General features: G+C 34.0%; 5 protein-coding genes across 5 annotated transcripts; all 5 read left to right on the forward strand.

Annotated features, from left to right (window-relative positions):
- The first annotated feature begins 1,054 nt into the window (after positions 1 to 1,054).
- On the forward strand, positions 1,055 to 1,699 carry LOC145566705 (disease resistance protein SUMM2-like). The gene has a single exon (XM_081626038.1). It carries the CDS (start codon positions 1,055 to 1,057, stop codon positions 1,697 to 1,699), a length of 645 nt encoding a protein of 214 aa, XP_081482164.1.
- A 73-nt stretch (positions 1,700 to 1,772) lies between these two features.
- LOC145566706 (putative disease resistance protein At4g10780) lies at positions 1,773 to 2,435 on the forward strand. The gene has a single exon (XM_081626039.1). It carries the CDS (start codon positions 1,773 to 1,775, stop codon positions 2,433 to 2,435), a length of 663 nt encoding a protein of 220 aa, XP_081482165.1.
- An 8,999-nt stretch (positions 2,436 to 11,434) lies between these two features.
- On the forward strand, positions 11,435 to 12,596 carry LOC145566707 (putative disease resistance protein At5g43730). The gene is made up of 3 exons (XM_081626040.1): positions 11,435 to 11,683; positions 11,746 to 11,877; positions 12,009 to 12,596. The coding sequence occupies exons 1-3, from the start codon at positions 11,435 to 11,437 to the stop codon at positions 12,594 to 12,596; spliced, it is 969 nt and encodes a 322-aa protein (XP_081482166.1).
- Positions 12,597 to 12,693: 97 nt separating this feature from the next.
- Positions 12,694 to 14,337, forward strand: LOC145566708 (disease resistance protein At4g27190-like). Its single transcript, XM_081626041.1, has one exon. It carries the CDS (start codon positions 12,694 to 12,696, stop codon positions 14,335 to 14,337), a length of 1,644 nt encoding a protein of 547 aa, XP_081482167.1.
- A 5,456-nt stretch (positions 14,338 to 19,793) lies between these two features.
- LOC145566709 (uncharacterized) lies at positions 19,794 to 20,456 on the forward strand. The gene has a single exon (XM_081626042.1). The coding sequence runs from the start codon at positions 19,794 to 19,796 to the stop codon at positions 20,454 to 20,456; it is 663 nt and encodes a 220-aa protein (XP_081482168.1).
- Positions 20,457 to 21,113: the final 657 nt, after the last annotated feature.

The raw sequence follows: 21,113 nt of genomic DNA on the forward strand, positions 1-21,113 counted from the left end.
AATTAAAGTATTCAAAATACTTATAAAACAAAAAAATTATAATTCAAAATAAAGAATATTTAATGTATACACTTGGGGCATTGCTCGGACTAAACACTAATTTACTTAATTAAATGACGGAAAGAATACTAGTTCAAGTAATAGATTAAGGGATGTTTAACCCCTACTTGGAGAATTTTTTAAGCATAGGTTGATGTCACCATTTGAAGCAATACTACTATAACAGCATGTTGATCATAAAAGAATAGGCAGCAGCCAGCAAGTTGAAGCTTTAATTTCCGTTGGACTCTCACCAATTCTTCATTGAAAATCAGCAGCAAACCCAAATCTTTGTGTCCAAAAGGTACATCAATTCACTCAATTTTAACCTATGTTGTCTTAATTTTGTTTGTTTGTTCTTAGTCTTAATTTTGTTTGTTTGTTCTTAGTGATTTTATAAACTTATAGTTTAAGAATAGATTATGATCTTAATATTAAACACATCTGCTTAGTTTTATATTTAGTACATTACAAATTTTGATCTGATAGAATTGGAATTTGCTAGTAATAACAGGGGAAAAAAGAGGCTTCTTTAGTTATACTGCTCCTGTATCAAACGTTTGATAATCAGCAAAACTTCTGAAAATTTGGTATTTTACTATTTTTTACATAATTGATTGTTGGATATTGTTGCTAAATTTTGTAGATTAATGTATTAGTCACGACTCTTGGTTCTCTTACGCCCGTTTGGTAGGCAATAATGATGATAATGGGAATTAATTTACATATAATTTGTGGGAAGTCTCATATTCATGGTAATGTTTGTCCATTTTCATGTACTTCTTTGGAAGGTTTTGGAAGAAAATAGCGAGTTCAGGGATGGAGTTGCATACCATGGACAATAATACAGTATTTGGATATTGACGTCTAACTGACTTCGTAAAATTATATAAATACACTTTTATTATCACAATTTATTTTTACACCTACTAAACGAACTGTTATAGTTTTGGAATATGTTTCAGAATTTACTGGTGTCTCATTTTTTGCATTCTATCAGTATTAGGTTATTGTCATGGCGTTGATTTTAAGGAATTGGATGATTGGTAGTACTGATGTGGATGAAGAGTTGCGGCTTATGAGAAGTAAAAATGAAGCACTATGTGCTCGAGCAGCTGATGTTAACACTCAGCTAGAGGCTGAAGAAATGCAGCCTGGCAGGAAAAGAAAGCGTCAAGTTGAAAATTGGTTAAAAAACGTCGAAGAGTTAGAGGCTGAGGTGGGATACCTTGACCAAGATGCTGAAACGGGGCAGTTTTCTTCGTGTAAGATGCTGAAGAGAGATATCATTAGCCTAACTCAAGAGATGGATGATCTGATGGAGCAGGGGAATTTTCCTGGTGGGCTAACATTAGATGATCATGCATCATCGAGTGTGCCACTGGTCACATCGAAACTTAAAGGTAGATTGTTTGAAGAAAATTTGAGAATGATTTTGTCGTGGTTAGTAGATGAAGATGTGTGCAGAATCGGGGTGTATGGTTTAGGAGGCATTGGGAAAACAACATTAGCAATGCACATCCATAACAAGCTCCATGAAGATGTCAAAACTTCAGTGCATGTTTATTGGGTGACTGTGTCACAAGAAAATACAATATTCATATTGCAGGACAAAATTGCTAAAGCTGCAAAGGTGTCATCTTTTAGTAGGAGAAACTGATCAGATTAAGAGGGCAGCGGTGCTGTTTAATGCTTTGAAGAAAAGGAAGAAGGTTGTGTTGTTTCTTGACGACATGTGGAAGCACTTTGAGGTAGAGAAGGTTGGAGTTCCTGTGGGAAAAGATGAATGTAAGTTGGTAATTTCCAGTCGCTCATTAGATGTTTGTAGAAGAATGTTGTGTCAACGACGAGTCAAAATTGAAACTCTTTCAAAAGAGGAAAGCTGGGAATTATTCTTGGAAAAGCTTAACAATTTTGATGATCTTTCACCGGAGGTTACAGATGTGGCAAAGTTGGTTGCCAAAAAATGTGCTGGCTTACCACTTGGGATTCTAACTATAGCTGGAAGTATGAGGGAGGTAACTGATATTCATGAGTGGAATGATACTTTGGAGGAACTAAGTGATCCTACGAGACATCACGATGACATGGAAACTGATGTTTTCCCACTCTTGGAACTAAGTTATAATCGTCTGAATGATGCTAAGTTGCAAAAATGCTTTCTTGGTTGTGCATTTTTTCCCGAGGACTCTAAAATAAGCAGATATGAGATCATAAATTTCTGGGTTTCAGACAATTTGTTAGAGAATATAGAGTCAAGAGAGAAACAATTTGATAAGGGGCACACCATCCTTAATAGACTATTCAATGCAAGCTTGTTGGAATCATTGGATTCTCAAGGAAATTATGTGAAGATGCACGACTTAATCAGAGACATGGCCGTCAAAAATTGGTAGTAATACTCATCGGTTCCTGATAAGATCTGGATTACAACTTACTAGAGTACCGAATGCTATAGAGTGGACGGAAGACCTGGTGAAGGTTTCGTTGATAAGCAATCACATTGCTGATATTCCATCCAACATTTCACCGGTGTGCCCTTATCTTTCAACCTTGCTGCTTAAAGATAATCCTTTAACGTCTGTCCCTGATTCGTTCTTTTTGCACATGAAGGGCCTTCGCTTTCTCAGTTTAACTCGAGCTCCAATAATTAAGAAACTGCCAGATTGTATTTCCGAACTGAAGAATCTCTCAGCTTTGGAAGTGATATGCTGTTCAAAATTAACTTATGTGCCCTCTTTAACAAAGCTCGTGAAGTCAAGGGTGCTGAATCTGAATTCTAATGATTCGTTAGTGGATTTACCTAAAGGGATTGAAGTGTTACCCAACTTGAGATTCCTTGGGTTTGAAAAACTGTGACAAACTTTGTGTGCCATTCCAAAGATTACTAACTGGGCTTTCCTACATCGAACACTTGGAAATTGGGCATTAAAACAAGAGCGTTGAGGGGAATGATTTGATGGAGCTGCAACATTTGAAGAGACTTAAAGGTTGCTGGATGTCAAATGTCAGCGATTTTAATAGCTATTTCAAGTCTCAACCTTTCCATCAATTAAAATACTACGGAGTATCAAATTTACATAGCAATGATAGCATCAACTAATTTTGATAGCTTCATTGACAAAGTGTTTGATAAAAATGTGGTTGTTCATGAATATGGCAAGGACCAAGAAGGTCAAATCAAAACCATAGTGCTCCCAGACAATGGAGCACTGCTGGAAAATTGAGGCTCTCTTCACGGCGAGTGTTCTAAACCAACTGCAAAACTTAGAGGTTCTTGAAGTACAAGTATGTAGGGGTTTGAAGGAGCTCATTTCACTATCTGACAATCTTGAAGATGCAGAAACTTCTACTAACGAAGATAATACTAGTATGATCTATCTCCCGAAGGAGAAAATACAAGTTTCTCAACATGAGAAACTTGTATGTTTCTCAAGAGGACACTTTCGCCATTTTCTGTGAAAAAAGTAGGGGGTTGTTTGTCCATTCACAACTTTGGATTGAAACGGTGAAATTGAGACAGTAGACAGTGTTAAGTCACTGTAGGGAATTCTGTTAGCGCCATCTTTACTAACGAGGAGTACTGTACATGACAGATGTCGCAACAAAATCGGACCTACTTACCCTTAAGAGAAAGAAAAAAAAAAAAAAAAAAACCCCGAGCTTCTTCCTAACTTTCTAAATTCAGAGTATACCTTCACCAATGTTTGGGCTTTTCCGGTGAGGGTTTAGGATCGGCTACGACCGTACGGACTACTAAGCAAGCAACTGGCTTGTCCTCCGTCGTCCACCGTCGTCAATGAGCTAATAGTCTAGGGTTGCGAACTTGCGATTTGCGAATGAATTGAAGGTAAACCAGTTAATATGGATCCACTCTTCAAATAGATTATAGGGCTTTGGGCTTTAATTGACTTTTTTGCTCCATATTAATACTAATGGCCTAGCTACTTCACTAATAGCCTAGCTATATAATAATACGAATTAATAGGTGTTTAGCATAACTAATACAGTAGTAAACTAGAACCTAGTAAGAATAATTTATTATTATTTTTTTTAAACTTAGTAAGAATAATTAGTAAATGTTCCTAGGTACTTTCTTTTTTTAATTTTTATTTTTTATAATAAACATGTTCCCAGGTCCCTTATCATAACTAATATTTGACAAAAAGAAAAAAAGGATTTCGTAACTAATTTGGGCTTCAGGTACTTGTTTAGCATAACAAGTCAAGTTAGAATACATAATAATACTAATTAATCGCAAATTCTAGTGCTGCATTCGATTGCTAATCAATATATGAATGGGCTTTCAATACTTGTTTAGCATAACTTATAAATTAGAGTACATTAAGACTAATTAATACTTCTTATATGTTTGGGCTTGTAGGCCTTAATTACAAAATCACAAAAGGCACTCAGTATCAACACAGAAGGCTCCATCAACTGGTCAAAATTCTTAGCAGGGCGCAATAGCCTGCAACACAATTACATAATTCATAAACAAAAACTAATCAACTAATCAATTGACACAATTATAAGAATCAAATAACTAAAATTACTGTAAATTTAAGATAATTATACAAATACATGAAATTTCTCACATACCTTCCATCATAGATCTACACTCAAGTGACCATGTACAATTTTACAATTTCAGCAAAAACCTTCCACCATAGTCTCCTTGTTGGGAAACACCTTCAAATGTCACGCTCGAGCTCGAACTGGAACACCCACCGTAAGACGACTGTCAGCCTTCGCCAAACACCAGGTCTTAGAGTAAATAATAGAGTGTTATTTTTTTTTTTTAAGAGCTAAGTGTCGAATGAATGAAACGTTTACTAACAAGAATTTGCCGTTAGTCACACCGTTAACACAATAAAAGCTACTTTCTCATCAAGTCAGCAAAGGGGCCCACACACATGGTAAATTAATTGCCAAAAAGGCATTTGAGACACAACCCGGTATCTCAATTGAGAAACCGGGGCTTCCTCGTGATCACATCGAGAATATAACAATTATAATGTGTCCTTTGCTCAAGAAACTCCCTATCTCTTTCCCACTCCTCGACGATGGACAGTCATCTGATGCTCCCTTATCACTTAAAATGATTATGGTTGAAAAAGAGTGGTGGGAGACACTTGAGTGGGATAATCCTGATACTGCATACTTGCTTCAGCCTCTTGTTACGTTCTCAGGTTCAAGGTGAACATTCCTTTGGTCACTTATATTATTGAGTACATTCACAAGCTCTGAACATTGCTTTAGCCACTTATAGTTTTTGCTTTAGGCATGTATTTGAAGTTTGTAAATATGTTCTTAACTATTTGTGAGCTTGAATAACTAAAATTGTGTTTTAGCATGGGATAGAATTGGTTTGCTTGGCTCTTTTACATAGAGATAAATCTTTGGATCCTGATGCATAGCGTTTCGACATACTTTAACTTGTAATTTTAGGAGATGCATTATATGGTGAAATATGCATTGTCTTCCAACCAGGTTAGTTTGGAGTTTTAAAGAGTGAAAAATATAGTACATTTTTTTTATTTTTATTTATTTATTTTTTTTTTTTTTTTCGAAAAAAAATATAGTACATTAGTACTAGTTCAATAGAGAAAAACATTGGTGCGTAGAGAGCAGGACATGGGCTAGATGTGGAATAAATTACAGAATAAATTGGGCTACTTAAAAAGGCTAGGCCTTAATTCAAGTATTCCCTCCGTGTTTTAATAAGTGTTACAGTTTGACTAAATACGCATGGCGAGATATGACTTTAACCATTAATTTATATAATTATATATTAGTAAAATCATAGGAAATTTTATAATATAAAAGTATATATTGTAACGAATCCAATAATGTCTTATACAATAACATTTATTTTTTTATATATTAGTAAAATAATCAATTCAAAGTCATTATATGAATTGTGAAAAAGTCAAACTGTAACACTTATTTAAACACGGAGGGGATATGCACTTTCTCAAAATGGAAACCCTGCATTTCATTTTCCAAAAACATGATACGAGTAAGAAAAATCAAATTCGTATTTCATCTCATCATCAATAAGAGTGGTCTCACATAGAGCTGTTAATTCGGGTAAACGGGTCGGGTAGTAAACTCGAGTCGGGTCAATTCGGGTTAATGTCGTAACCTATGTGGGTCGGGTTCAGGTTAGGTCATGCTTGAGTCGGGTTACGTCGGGTCATACATCTTATCAGGTTTGGGTCAGATTTAGGTCGGGTTACATTCGGGTCGGGTGAATAATAGGTCGTTTTTAATTCGGGTTTTCACAGGTTAGGGTCATTCTCGGGATTGAGTCGGGTTCGGTTCAAGTCAATAATTTGCGAGTTATAATCAGGTCGGGTCATTCTCGGGTTTAAGTCGGGTTTAGTTCAAGTCAATAATTTGTGGGTTATATTCAGGTCGGGTCATTTCCAAGTCTCTTGGGTTCAAGTCGGGTTCAGTTCAAGTAAAGACAAAATACTTTCAATATTAACATAAAGTAGTTTTAGCCTTACAAAGTTATGACTTTACAAGTAGATTACAATATATATAGCATATATCTTTATTTAGCTAATCAATATCTACAATAATAAAGATGTATAAAATCATAAGTCGAGTTGACTTCGGATCAGGTCAATAACAAGTCGTGTTGATGTTGGGTCGGGTTTGTAACTGATCGGGTTAAATTTCGAGTCGGGTCAGTAACAGGTCGGGCTTAATACGGGTCAGGTTAAGAACATATCGGGTTGAATTCAGGTCGGATTATTAACAGGTCGGGTAAAATTCGGATTTTGACGGGTTAAAACGAGTTTGGGTCAATTTCGGTTTAGGTCAATAATTTACGGGTCATATTCGGGTCGGGTCATCTCCAGGTCGGTTTATGTTCAGGCTCGGGTCTCAAATACTCGAGTTAACTTTGGTATAGGGTTGGTTTCAGGTCGGGTCAGATCGAGTTCGGGTCACCATTTTTCTATACAACCATTTTCCGTATTCATATGGGTCGATTAATAATCGGGTTCAGATCGATATTTCGGATCGGGTCAACTTTTGATAGCTCTAGTCTTACATTTAAGATTTTTCAAATGAATACAATAACAAGCATTTTTATGAACTATAAGGTCTCTAACTAATTAAATAGAAGTCTATGATGGTTACAATGTGATTCTATACAACCAATGGCGTGCTCTGTAACTCGACTAAATTAATTGCTCCAGTTATTTAAGTTAAAAGTTTTTTCACTAATTAGTATTATGTGCACCATGGTGCACCTATATATTCTAGGTGCACCACGTCTATACTTTTGAACATTTATTAAAAAAAGTTGAACATTTTACAAAAAAAAATGAACATTTAGTAAAAAAAAATATGAGCGCGTCACAAAAACTGAACATAAACATCCAATTTTTATGCTCATATTTTATAAAGAAATTTTCATTTTGTATACAGTAAATGTTCAGTTTATATTACAAAACTATTGAATTATTAGGAGTCAGACAAACTTCTTTCAAAATTTGTCTGACTCGTAATAATTCAATATTTGCGATTGTTCAAATTTTTTACTAAATGTTCAAATTTTGTTATTGTTCATATTTTTTTTACTAAATGTTCAAAAGTATAGGCGTGGTGCATTGCGATTGTTCGGATTTTTTTTACTAAATGTTCAAAATTTGCGATGTTCAGATTTTTTTACTACATGTTCAAAATTCGCGATTGTTCAAATTCTTTTACTAAATGTTCAAAAGTATAAGCGTGATGCATTGCGATTGTTCATAATTTTTGACTAAATGTTCAAAATTTGTGATGTTCAGATGTTTTTACTACATGTTCAACATTTGCAATTGTTCAGATTTTTTTTTACAAAATGTTCAAAAGTATAGGCGTGGTGCACCTATTTTTAGGTGCCCCATGGTGCATCTTAAAGTTTGCGTTTTTTCACTTCATATTTTTATATTTTTGTAAAACCTTTGTGAAACATCGTCTTTAAGGCGGTCTTATGATGATAAATTAATCTTGTTTAATAATATTATTAATTTAACATTTAGACGTCGAAGCACGGCGATAAGCTCCAATTCTCCGACGACGACGGTAATGGTGAGGCGAAAGGTGGCGCCCAACCTCCTCTTCCTCCGCTCCTTCTTCTCCCTCCTTATGTCTCTCCATAGACTTGGCAAACTCCAGCAACTGCGAAAGCGTTTTCTGGTGCATGTTGTACACAGAAATCGCCACAAACGACGCTCCAACCAACGCCGCCATTGCCAAGTGAAGCGTGTAATTAACATTATATATTCCTTTCAAATTAGAGGTTATTTAAGATTAGAAAATAAATACATATGCAGTAAAAAAAATAACCGTAATATAGGCAACAAACGGATCATATACCAGCTATACATACAATTAAACATAATTATCAAATTAAAGAAGTACAAACTAACAACCCAGAGCATCGCCCAAAACACACACTAGTTGCAATATGAATAGGATGAAGCTAGGAAGTAGCTTGCTTACCTTTAAAATTATGTGATCAAATTAAAGTTTGAAATTTATATCCATTAACTTTTTGTTAATCCAAATATATCAAACAAAATATGTCCAATGTTGTCAGAATTGAAAATTCTATTAATGTATATTTTCAAAATACAATTCATTTATATCACTGTTTTAAAATTTCGAGTCACTTACTATTTATGGGGTCAAAATAATACTAGTATAACTTTGACAACATTGAATGACTTATACAATATAAATAAATTAGCACATGAGATCTTATTATATTCCCCTTATTATATAATTTTCAAATATCAACTTTTTATAATTTTTACTTATACATAACCAAAAATATTTGTGGTAAAAAATGTTCATTGGAGACCGCGCAAATGCAGAGTGAGTCGAACTCGAATGGAGTATATACTGTTAACTTATGGAAAATTTGTCTAGAAGGGACATATATGTTCACTATTTTGTCTAGAAGGACCTTATATGTTTAAAATGGTCTAAAAGAACCTTATAAGTTTAATTTGTTATTTGGGAGAACTTGAGGTCGAAATTCGACAATAATTGACTTTTTCTTCCGAAGTTGACCTCTCACGTGACCTTAAAAAATGACCCACTTTTTTTTCCACAATTTCCCTCCAATTTGTCATTCTCTCTCTTCTAATTCCCAAATGGCACAAATCAAAATAAGGAAATTGGAGGGAAATCATGGGAAAAAAAGTAAAAGGGGATCATTTTTTAAGGTCACACGAGAGGTCAATGTTGAAGAAAAAAGTCAATTATTACTAGGGGTGAGCAAAAATTCATGGTACCCTGACGTGGAACCGGTTTCGGGTAATAAAATTGGGAACCTATTGCAACAGGTTCCGATTCTGGATAATAAAATTTTGGACTTGGAACCTGTAGGGTACCTTGTTAGTACAGGTTCCCTGTAGGGTACACGAAACCAAAACCTATGATTTCAGCCCAAATATAAAGCCATATATCAAAATTGTATAAAAGCCGTCACATACCTCTCTCCCTCCTCTTATTCATTTTTCATCTTACTCTTAAAGGTTTAAGGGCCTGTTCACATTTACTTAATTTCAGTTCAATTCAGCTCCAATCAGTTCAGCTTCTAATTTCCCTCTCTCATAAAATATTCATTTCAGCTCAGTTCAGTTAAGCTCCAATCAGTTCAGTTCAGCACCAATCAGTTCAGTTCAGTTCAGCTCCAATCAGTTCAGTTCAGTTTAGTTCAATTTAGCTCACTTCAGTAAATGTGAACAGGCCCTAAGTAATGGTATTATTACAAGTATTTGTAATATTGTATTAATTATTCTAGACAATCTGTGTTTGTTTGTTATATTTGTAGTAAGTTGTAAGCTTTTAATGTGAACATCCATTTTTTAAAAAAAAAAAAATTTGTAACAGTTTATCAAGTAACTATTAAGCTTATTTTGAAAGACAGGGTACCATGTTTAGGAACCGGAACCTGCCGGTTCCCAATTTTTAGGAACCTATTGAATAGGTTTCGGTTCCTATTTTTATATACAGGGTACCCTGCTACGCTCACCCCTAATTATTACCGAATTTCGATCTCAAGGTTCCCCAAACAACAAAATAAACTTATAAAATCCTTTCAGACAAATTTTCCATAACTTGTACACAATTGAGTATTTGAGTGAACATGTTATTGGTCACCGAGACTTGAACTTGAAAGTTGAAACTACCGGTACAGTACTAGAAAATGTTATTCCCTACCTAAAAACTTTTTTAATCATAGGATGCTGTCACCCATTAATCACATTATTAACACCTGAATAAAGAAAGCAATACCACTATAGTACTAGTATATTACTATTTACTATACCAACATGTTGATCAAAAAAAGAATCAGCAGCAAGTTGAAGCTTTAATCTCCCTTTGACTCACCAATTCTTCATTAACATCTGCAGCAAACCCAAATCTTTTTGTCTAACAGGTACTTCAATTCACCAAATCTTTATGTTCATTTGATTTGATTCTATTGCTCCCCTGATTTCTAGATGTGTTAGTTGTTAATTGTGAAGAAATGCTTGTAAAAGTATATACTATGATCTTAAAATTTAAAATGTCTACTTGTTTTTTTTACAAGTACACTACAAAATTTTGATCAGATAGAGTTGGACATGGTAAAAAAACACAGGAAAAGAAGATATTCAGTGATACTGTTACTTTGTCAAGCGTTTGATACTTACTAATTGATTTATCCCAAATTATTTCGGGACTAAGACTTCATTGTTGTTGTTGTTGTTGTAGTATTTCACATAATTGATTTACCCCAAATCATTTTGGGACTAAAGGCCTGTTCACTTCAGCTTAATTTCAGTTCAGTTCAGCGCCTAATTTCCTTCTCTCATAAATTATTCATTTCAGTTCAGTTAAGCTCCAATCAGTTCAGTACAGTTCAGCTCAGCTCAGTTCAATAAATGTAAACAGGCTCTAAGACTTCATTGTTGTTGTTGTATTTCACATAATTGATTGTTGGGTATTGTTGCTATACTCTCTAGATTAATGTATTAGAGTTTACGACCCGTTTGATAGGCAATAATGGACTGATGGTAATGGGAATTAATTTACGTGTAATTTTGTGGGAAAAGTCTTATCATGCTAATATTCATGGTAATGTTTGTCCATCCCCGAGTATCCTTTGAGTAATAATGAAAACTTTGGAAGAAAAAAGCGAGTTTAGGGATAACGTTGCTCATACCACGGATATTGGACAACATAATTACTGGACATTAACATCAAACTAGATCCTTACCTCAAAATTTGATAATTACTCTCTCATGACCGAAACTAAACAGCTGTTATAAGTTTTTGGATATGTTTCAGACTTTACTAGTGTCTCATTTTTGTATTTTATCAGTATTAGGCTGCTGTCATGGCTTTGATAATACGAAATTGGATGATTGGTAATACTGATGTGGATGAAGAGTTGCGACTTATGAGAAGTAAAAATGAAGCACTACGTGCTCGAGCAGCTGATGTTAACACTCAGCTAGAGGCTGAAGAAATGCAGCCTGGCAGAAAAAGGAAGCGTCAAGTTGAAAATTGGTTAAAAAACGTCGAAGAGTTAGAGGCTGAGGTGGGATACCTTGAGCAAGATGCTGAAAGGGGGCAGTTTCTTCGCGTAAGATGCTGAAGAGAGATATCATTAGCCTAACTCAAGAGATGGATGCTCTGATGGAGCAGGGGAATTTTCCTGGTGGACTAACATTAGATGATCATGCATCATCGAGTGTGCCATTGGTCACATTGAAACTTAAAGGTAGATTGTTTGAAGAAAATTTGAGAATGATTTTGTCGTGGTTAGTAGATGAAGATGTGTGCAGAATCGGGGTGTATGGTTTTGGAGGCATTGGGAAAACAACATTAGCAATGCACATCCATAACAAGCTCCATGAAGATGTCAAAACTTCACTGTGTCACAAGAAAATACAATATTCATATTGCAGGACAAAATTGCTAAAGCTGCAAAGGTGGATCATCTTTTAGAAGGAGAAACTGATCATATTAAGAGGGCAGCGGTGTTGTCTAATGCTTTGAAGAAAAGGAAGAAGGTTGTGTTGTTTCTTGACGACATGTGGAAGCACTTTGAGGTAGAGAAGGTTGGAGTTCCTGTGGGAAAAGATGAATGTAAGTTGGTAATTTCCAGTCGCTCATTAGATGTTTGTAGAAGAATGTTGTGTCAACGACGAGTCAAAATTGAAACTCTTTCAAAAGAGGAAAGCTGGGAATTATTCTTGGAAAAGCTTAACAATTTTGATGATCTTTCACCGGAGGTTACAGATGTGGCAAAGTTGGTTGCCAAAAAATGTGCTGGCTTACCACTTGGGATTCTAACTATAGCTGGAAGTATGAGGGAGGTAACTGATATTCATCAGTGGAATGATACTTTGGAGGAACTAAGTGATCCTACAAGACATCACGATGACATGGAAACTGATGTTTTCCCACTCTTGGAACTAAGTTATAATCGTCTGAATGATGCTAAGTTGCAAAAATGCTTTCTTGGTTGTGCATTTTTTTCCCGAGGACTCTAAAATAAGCAGATATGAGATCATAAATTTCTGGGTTTCAGACAGTTTGTTAGAGAATATAGAATCGAGGGAGAAACAGTTAGACAAGGGACACACCTTTATGAATAGACTAATCAATGCAAGCTTGTTGGAATCATTGGATTCTCAAGGAGAATTTGTGAAGATGCATGACTTGATCAGAGATATGGCCATCAAAATAGGTAGTAATACTCATCGTTTCTTGATAAGATCTGGATTACAACTAACTGGAGTACCAACTGCAATAGAGTGGACGGAAGACCTGGTGAAGGTTTCTTTGATAAGCAATCACATTGCTAATATTCCATCCAATATTTCACCGGTGTGCCCTTATCTTTCAACCTTGTTGCTTAAAGATAACCCCTTAATGTCTGTCCCTGATTCGTTCTTTTTGCACATGAAGGGCCTTCGCTTTCTCAGTTTAACTCAAGCACCAATCAAGAAGTTACCAGATAGTATTTCTGAACTGGAGAATCTCTCAGCTTTGGAAGTGATATGCTGTTCAAAATTAACTTATGTACCCTCTTTAACAAAGCTCGTAAAGTTAAGGGTGCTGAATCTGAAATTTAATGAGTCTCTAGAGGATGTACCTCAAGGGATTGAAGTATTACCCAACTTGAGGTTCCTTGGTTTGAAAAATTGTGAAAAACTTTGTGTGCCATTCCCTAGTTTATTAACTGGGCTTTCCTACATCGAACACTTAGAAATTGGGCATGGAATCAAGAACATTGTGGGGAAGGATTTGATGGAGCTGCAACATTTGAGAAGAATCAAAGGTTGCTGGATGTCAGATGTCCGTGATTTTAATAGCTATATCAGGTCTCAAAATTTTCATCAGTTAAAATACTATCGATTTTACGTAGCAATGATAGCATCGACTCACTATAATAGCTTCATTGACAATGTGTTTGATAAAAATGTGGTTATATATGAATATAGCAAGGACCAAGAAGGTAAAATCATACCTATAGTGCTCCCAGGCAATCTTCAATTTTTGCAAGTACTTCGCGCTGATTTGAGCATTGGAAACCTTTTGGATGTCATACCATCAATGCATGGTTTATCAAGATTGTCAAGGATCTGGATTGGTTACTGTGAAGGTCTGGAGCACGTATGGTTATCTGCGTCATCTTCTGAGGTTGAACTCGAAAGCCTAAAGGAGCTGAACCTTTCAGAACTGGCGAATTTCAGAGGGATAACAGTAGATGGAAAGCCTCCAAGTGGTGCTCTTAACAATCTTAAGAAATTAACCATGGAATACTGCAACAAAGGTGAGGCTCTCTTGACGCCGAGTATTCTAAATCAACTGCAAAATTTAGAGGTTCTTGAAGTACAAGTATGTGCGGCTTTGAAGGAGCTTGTTTCACTATCTGACAGTCTTGAAGATGCAGGAAATGTTGGTAACCAAAATGATACTAGTACGAGTATGATCTATCTCCCAAAGTTGAGGATCTTGCAGCTAATTTATCTCCCCAATTTGGTTACTATATGTTTGAAGGGGCTTTTAGGCTGTGATCACATTGAGGATATAACTATAATACAGCGTCCTTTGCTCAAGAAACTCCCTCTTTCTTTCCCACTCCTCGATGATGGACAACCATCTGATGCTCCTTTATCACTTAGAAAAATTATGGTTGAAAAAGAGTGGTGGGAGACACTTGAGTGGGATAATCCTGATTCTGCATACTTGCTCCGGCCACTTATTGAGTTCACAGGTTTACGTTGAACATTCCTTTGGCCACTTTTATTATCGAGTACATTCACAGTCACAGCTCAGAACATTGCTTCGGCCACATAATAGTTTTCGTTACAGTATATAATATATTGATTTTGGCATGAATTTGAAGTTTGTAAATATGTTCTTAACTATCTGTAGCTAAAATCCAAAGATCGCGCCTAGCTTTGAAGGATCATAATTGTGAGCTTGAATTACTAAAATTGTGTTTTAGCATGGGATATAATTGGTTTGCTTGGCTCTTTTCCATATAGATAAATCTTTGGATCCTGATGCATAGCATTCGATATACTTAACTTACAATTTTAGGAGAAGTATTATGCAATAATATATGGTGATAGTTTAATATGCTTTGTATTCCAACCAGGTTAGTTTGAAGTTTTAAAGTGTGAAAAATATACTAGTACTTTGTATCAATAGAGAAAAACACTGGTGCGTAGAGGGCTGGACATGGGCTGGATATGGTATAAATTATTGAATAAATTGGGCCACTTAAAAGATCTAGGCCCTAATTCAAGGATGCACTTTCTCAAAATTAGAAGGCCTATATTTCATTTTCCAAAGACCGGTAGTTGAAGGCTGGTCTCGAGACCATGTAAATATTTATGGTCCCTCGTTAAAAAAATGAATATTTACTATAATAAAAATGAACATTTTCTAACTGAACATATTTTACAATAAAGTTGTATTTCTCAATAATTAAATTATCATTTTCATGCAGTATGATGTTCATTCTTAATAAATAAATGTTCATTTATATAATATTAAATGCATATTTTTTTTTCAGTGTCATCGTCTCTTTATTTTATCTTATATTATAAATGTTTGTCTTTATATGTTGCAATGTTCAATTACTAAATGAACATTTACTTACGCGAAAGTGTACAAAATAATATGTGCACTTTTTATTGCATAGATGTTAAACAATAACATTAAAGAGACTATGAAATGATATGTTTATTTTTTACAACTGAAATGGTCAGTTATATAACATTAGATGTACAATCATTTTTTTCAGTTTCATAGTCACGCTATTTTATTCTTATATTATAAATGTTCATTTTTATATATTGCAATGTTCAATTACTAAATGTTCATTTTTTTTCCTAATAAATGTTCATTCTTTTCTAGTAAATGTTCATTTTTTTCTAGTAAATAAACTTAAACAAGAAATATACTCACAATCAATCGTAAAGAAGGGATAAAAAAAAACACACAAAATTATTCAATAAAAAAAAAAAAAAAAACTACATTGAATCAAAAAAGCAATAAATAAACTTACATTCATCCAATAATGAAGGAAGAATTGCAGATGAACAATCAGTAGAAAGCTCCATTGTTATTCATAAACAAAAAAATCGAAAATCTTGAATACCTTGAATATGTAGAACAATTCAACACCAGAAATCAAAAAAAAAAAAAAAAAAAAAAAAATATGAACAATAAAAGAGAAAATATTGTATTATCCAGAAGAGAGAGAAAGTTTGAATTAAATGAAAACAAATACTTTATATACTCAATAAAGGAAACAAATATAGCTAGAAATTAAAATTGGAGATATTAGCTAAAAAAGAAAGCAACATCGTTTAGAGGAAGAATCGGCCAAATAAGAGTGGGATCCATATTATGAATGTTCATTTTTATATATTGCAATGTGGGATCCATATTGTGAATGTTCATTTTTATATATTGCAATGTTCAATAACTATATGTTCATTTTTTTCTAGTAAATGTTCATTTTATTTCTAGAAAATGTTCATTTTTATAGTGCGGAACCAGCTTCCTATGGCTGGTCTCGAGACCAGGGAAAAATTTGCGCAAAAGACATCATCAAAAGAAAAAAAAAACTAAACTCAATTTATCTTTCATCTCATCACCAAGAGGAGTCTCACATTTAAGAATTTTCACATGAATACAATAACAGGCATTTTAATGAGCTATAAGTTGTATAACTTTGACAGTTACAATTACAATGTTTATATGTTTACTTGCCTTATTTTCTACAGAGTATGTATATATTTTGGATGTCTCGATTAAAATAATTGATGTAGCTATTTAAAAAGTTTTATCACTTCATGCTTTTATATTTTTTAAAAACATTTGTGTAACATTGTCTTATCATCAGATGACCACTTTTGCTGATCACTGTAATTTTACAAACATGTATCTCTATGTCCCTATCTCATTTAAGGTAGTTTTATGATGATAAAACGAATTATTTTAATAATCTGATTAATTTTACAACCCAAAAAAAAAAAAAAAAAAAAAAAAAAAAAAAAAAAAATGTCTTTCATGACCTCAAGATGAAGGGAACAAATATCAATAGGAAGTAGTAGGAACAACTAATACTAGGGGAATTTTAGGGGTGTGATTCTTGTAACCTTCCGGTTCTTCCCTATCTCATTTAAGGTAGTTTTATGATGATAAAACGAATTATTTTAATAATCTGATTAATTTTACAACCCAAAAAAAAAAAAAAAAAAAAAAAAAAAAAAAAAAATGTCTTTCATGACCTCAAGATGAAGGGAACAAATATCAATAGGAAGTAGTAAAAACAACTAATACTAGGGGAATTTTAGGGGTGTGATTCTTGTAACCTTCCGGTTCTTCCCCACACTCAAGATTAAGTAGGCCCAAAGCAAATTGAATAGGGTGACCAAGTCTAAAGGTGGGTACCAAATAGGTGGTTTTATGTGGGGTATATTAGTATATATTTTTCAAGTATATTGCTTGCATACTTCGTATATCATGCATTTCAATTCAACTTATTTTAGAACATCATAACAATATTATATTTTGTTAGGAGTAGATCAAATCATATTAGGTTGATATTCAAATTAGTTCACATTATAACTTTTAAAGTTTTATTTACTTATTATTGAATATCATTAATTGTTTATTATGATCCTTGTCTATAGCCTTGTAGCAACTACATTATGAGGAGGGCTTGTCAAACTTATGAAAATTATGGAGTACCTTTTTTTTTTTTTTTTTTTTTAAGGGAAGAAATAGTAAACATTAGAAAGCCCTTCTCACAAGAGGAAATGGAATACTTGAGTATGTATTTGTACAGTATACAATAAGACAAAGCTAACACAATCACACTTGACTGTATTTAATTCATACACATTAGTGCAAATAAAGGTCAACTTGTAGTCAGATTAATTATCAAATTAGATCCTACTAGATTAGACCATATTAGATCAGATTTTGTTAAAAAAATCAAAGTAAAACGCCTTATTTCACGTGAAAAGAGCAAAATTATTGGTGACATTCTGACATAACAAATAATTATAGAAAAAAAAAATCTTATAAATGCAAGCCAGGTAAGTGGAAACGAGAAATAAATATTTGTAATTAGTATTGAGTCTCCATCAAATAAAAGATAATTGTATTATCAAGATGAAAAAGGGATAAAATAAAAAGGTTATTTTCATTAGCATTTTTTCCGGAAAAGAGGGGAAAAAACCCAACAACAACAACATTAATTTAACATGGGATTGATGGATAGATAATTGTTTTTCACCAACTTGGATGGTTGGTTTGATGCAAACCCTAAAAATTAGAGACAATTCAAATTCATAATGTACGAAGTTCAATTAATTTAGCTAGAAGATTCTCATTAATTAATAGTAGATGCTTATTGATTAGACCTTAATTAAACGGGCTCTAAGCAAAACAACATAAATCGTACAATTTAATTGACCAACAACAATTTGATCCTTATATTTTCAGACAACTAGTACTTTAATTCTATGCCATTTTTTGCCAGGCCCTCCCATCCACCTGGCTTCGATTCTGCTAACGTAAGTCAATTTGTAGAGGAATAGTTTGAAAATGCAATTATTTTCAGTCAATTACAAGCATAATTATAATTTGAGGGAGTGGATGGTGCATGGTGGAGTAATTAGCAAATAAGAGGACAACACTAAGATTTTATGCATTCAAAAAATGTGCACTCGAGTATTTTCAGCTAAATAATGCAAGGATATACTTTCTTCACAATTTATTTTTTTTTTTTTTAAAAAAAAAAAACCCGAGGGTTCGTTTGGCATCATCGTGGTTTTTTATTTTTGGTTTTTCGTTTTTTAAAATTATATGATATATGTCATATATTGAATCAAAAATTAGTCAAACTTATTAAAATCATGATAATTTTGAAAACTGACAACAGAAAATTGGAAACACCTTTTTCTTGTTTCCTGTTTTTGGTTTTTTGTTTAAAAAAAATGAAAACTGAAAAAAAAAAAATCAATGCCAAACAAGCCCTGAGCAACAAGTTTTTATTTTTATTTTTATTTATTTATTTGTTTTTTTGTAATCAATCACAGAGAGTGACCACATTAATTTATAATGATGCCTCTTAGGCTCTGTTCTTTTGAGCTTCTAGATAGAAAAGAACATAATTTCCTACATTACACAGCAGAGCAGAACAGATTTCAGCAGAGTAGAGCTTTCTACACTGCAGACTTGAGCAGAGCAGATTTCAATAGAGCAGCTCAAAAGAACATGTCATATTCATTCACATTTACAATTTTTTATTAGCAAGGGAGATTTTATTAATTTACTTTAAGAGTACCCTCAATTAATTAAATTTTTTTAAAGGTAACCTCATTTGTTCATTTGAGTACCCTTATGCTTATGTTTTGACTATTAAAAGAGTATCTCCATTTGTTTAATCACATTTATAAGAAGTAATCCCCTTTTTTTCATTGGAGTAACTCTATATCCGTTAAGGTTATACATCTACAAACTATCGGAACGAACTAATCTGCGTACTCAAGATAAGTTTTAATCAAGTCCAATTAATTCTAATAATTGTCAATGGTTTTTTGGATCAAAGTAATCTACAAATGGGTCACGAATTACAAAAAAGAGCAAACTCTATTTGTTGTTTATACGAATTTGGGTGATCGAAACCTAGCTAGTTGTAAAATCATCAAGCTCGTTGCACATAATCATTAGTAACGAGCAAGGGTACTATGGTCTATTCTCTCAAGGAATCGAGTCTGTTATGCCAAGGGAATCAAGTTTGTTAGGCCAGTTATTTCTGCCAGTTGCTTAGTCTGTTATTGGTGCAGAGTTTCTAGATAGATTCTCTAGCCTTTTTCTTTTTTTTTTTCAGTGTAATAAAGTAGAACTTTGTCATGTTATATAATAGGTACAATGTATGCAGCTAAGTATGATGAAATAATAACAAAATTATTCCCTCTGCTAAATTCTCTTTCTTCTCTATCATCCTCTTGCACCATTGATTGTTGTTACTCTTCATGGTATCAGAGCCAAGTTGTGCAAAATCAGGATTGATACGTGCAGAAAGGAAGTTCTTTTAATTCATCTGATTTTTCTGATTCAATCATCAACTTCTGGTCGTTTCTCTTCTCTTATCTTTCTCATCTATTTCCTCTTCTTCTTTTTCTTCTCTTCTCTCTTGAATCTTCTCTGAAATGGCTACTGATGCGAGTAATGTTCTATACCTACATCCAAATGATGGATCTTATTACATCAGTGTTGACAAGCTCACTGGAGCAGCAGATTACAGGGCCTGGAAGAGGTCTATGGAAATAGCTCTTACAGAAAAGAAGAAAGTGGGATTTGTTCAAGGAGCAGTTCTCAGATCTGCATATTCAGAAGATCCAATCAAGGCTGAGCAGTGGGATACTTGCAACTCTATGGTAATTTCCTGGATTCATGGCTGCTTGTTTGATTCTATTAAGAAATCTATTTTGTATGTAAGCACTACTAGAGAAACTTGGGTTCAGTTAGAGAAACGATTTTCTATGTCAAATGGATCTAGGAAATACAAACTGAACAAAGATCTGTATAATCTGAAACATTACAACAACTCTATCAATGTGTATTATACCAGCATGACTAGTCTGTGGGAAGAACTTGATGCAATGAATGTATTGCCTATTGTTTCTGAGTCTAATGTTGAGATTAGATCTTTGATGAATTCTATTAACAAATATCAAGAGGAACATAGATTGTTTCAGTTCTTGAATGGCCTGGATGAGCATTTTATTGCTATGAGAACTCAGTTGCTCATGCTCACTCCTCTGCCAACTGTAGAAACAGCTTGTTCTATGTTGCAACAAGAAGAAAGTTAGAAAGAAGTTCTTCTCATGACTAAGAATGAACCAGATATTTCAGCTATGTACAACATAAATTCTGGAAATCCAGGCAATCTTGAAAACCAAGGCTATTTTTCACCAAATGCAGGTGGTAATAGCAGGACAGATGAGTGCAGTGTGTGTGGCATAAAAGGTCATGGACCAAATAGATGCTGGAAGGTTGTGGGCTACCCTAGCTGGCATCACAAGCATAAACCAGCAGCTAAATCTGGAAACAATTTGCAGAATAAAAAATGGAGCAAGCCAGCAACTCAGGCAATGTCACTCTTACACAGCAACAGTTTGAACAATTGTTAAGACAGCTTCCTGGTGTTGTAAAAGGAAGTGACACAGATGAAGAGATAGATAACAGTTTCTCTAAAATGGTGTCTGTCTATAATACTACAACTGCTGCAACTGAAGAATGGATAATTAACTCAGGGGCCTCAGATCACATGACTTCTTGTCTGAAATTTCTCACTGATCCTAGAGAGTGTCAAGAACATCTTAGGATAAATCTCCCTACTGGTGCTACAGCCAGAGTGTCTCACACAGGTATGGTTGAGTTACCTAACTCACTCTACTTGAAAATGTTCTGGTGGTTCCCAACTTTAAGCACAACCTATTGTCAATGCATAAATTGATGAAAGATTC

The sequence above is a fragment of the Chenopodium album genome, chromosome 11 (genome assembly GCF_948465745.1).
Source record: "Chenopodium album chromosome 11, dcCheAlbu1.1, whole genome shotgun sequence".
NCBI classification, from domain to species: domain Eukaryota; kingdom Viridiplantae; phylum Streptophyta; class Magnoliopsida; order Caryophyllales; family Amaranthaceae; genus Chenopodium; species Chenopodium album.

Coding starts and splice junctions, on each gene's coding strand:
- LOC145566709 (XM_081626042.1), top strand. CDS start 19,794: ATGGCTACTGATGCGAGTAATGTTCTATACCTACATCCAAATGATGGA.
- LOC145566706 (XM_081626039.1), top strand. CDS start 1,773: ATGTGGAAGCACTTTGAGGTAGAGAAGGTTGGAGTTCCTGTGGGAAAA.
- LOC145566708 (XM_081626041.1), top strand. CDS start 12,694: ATGAATAGACTAATCAATGCAAGCTTGTTGGAATCATTGGATTCTCAA.
- LOC145566705 (XM_081626038.1), top strand. CDS start 1,055: ATGGCGTTGATTTTAAGGAATTGGATGATTGGTAGTACTGATGTGGAT.
- LOC145566707 (XM_081626040.1), top strand. CDS start 11,435: ATGGCTTTGATAATACGAAATTGGATGATTGGTAATACTGATGTGGAT. Junction 11,684..11,745: donor AAAGGGGGCAGTTTCTTCGC/GTAAGATGCTGA, acceptor CTGATGGAGCAG/GGGAATTTTCCTGGTGGACT. Junction 11,878..12,008: donor CGTGGTTAGTAGATGAAGAT/GTGTGCAGAATC, acceptor TTCATATTGCAG/GACAAAATTGCTAAAGCTGC.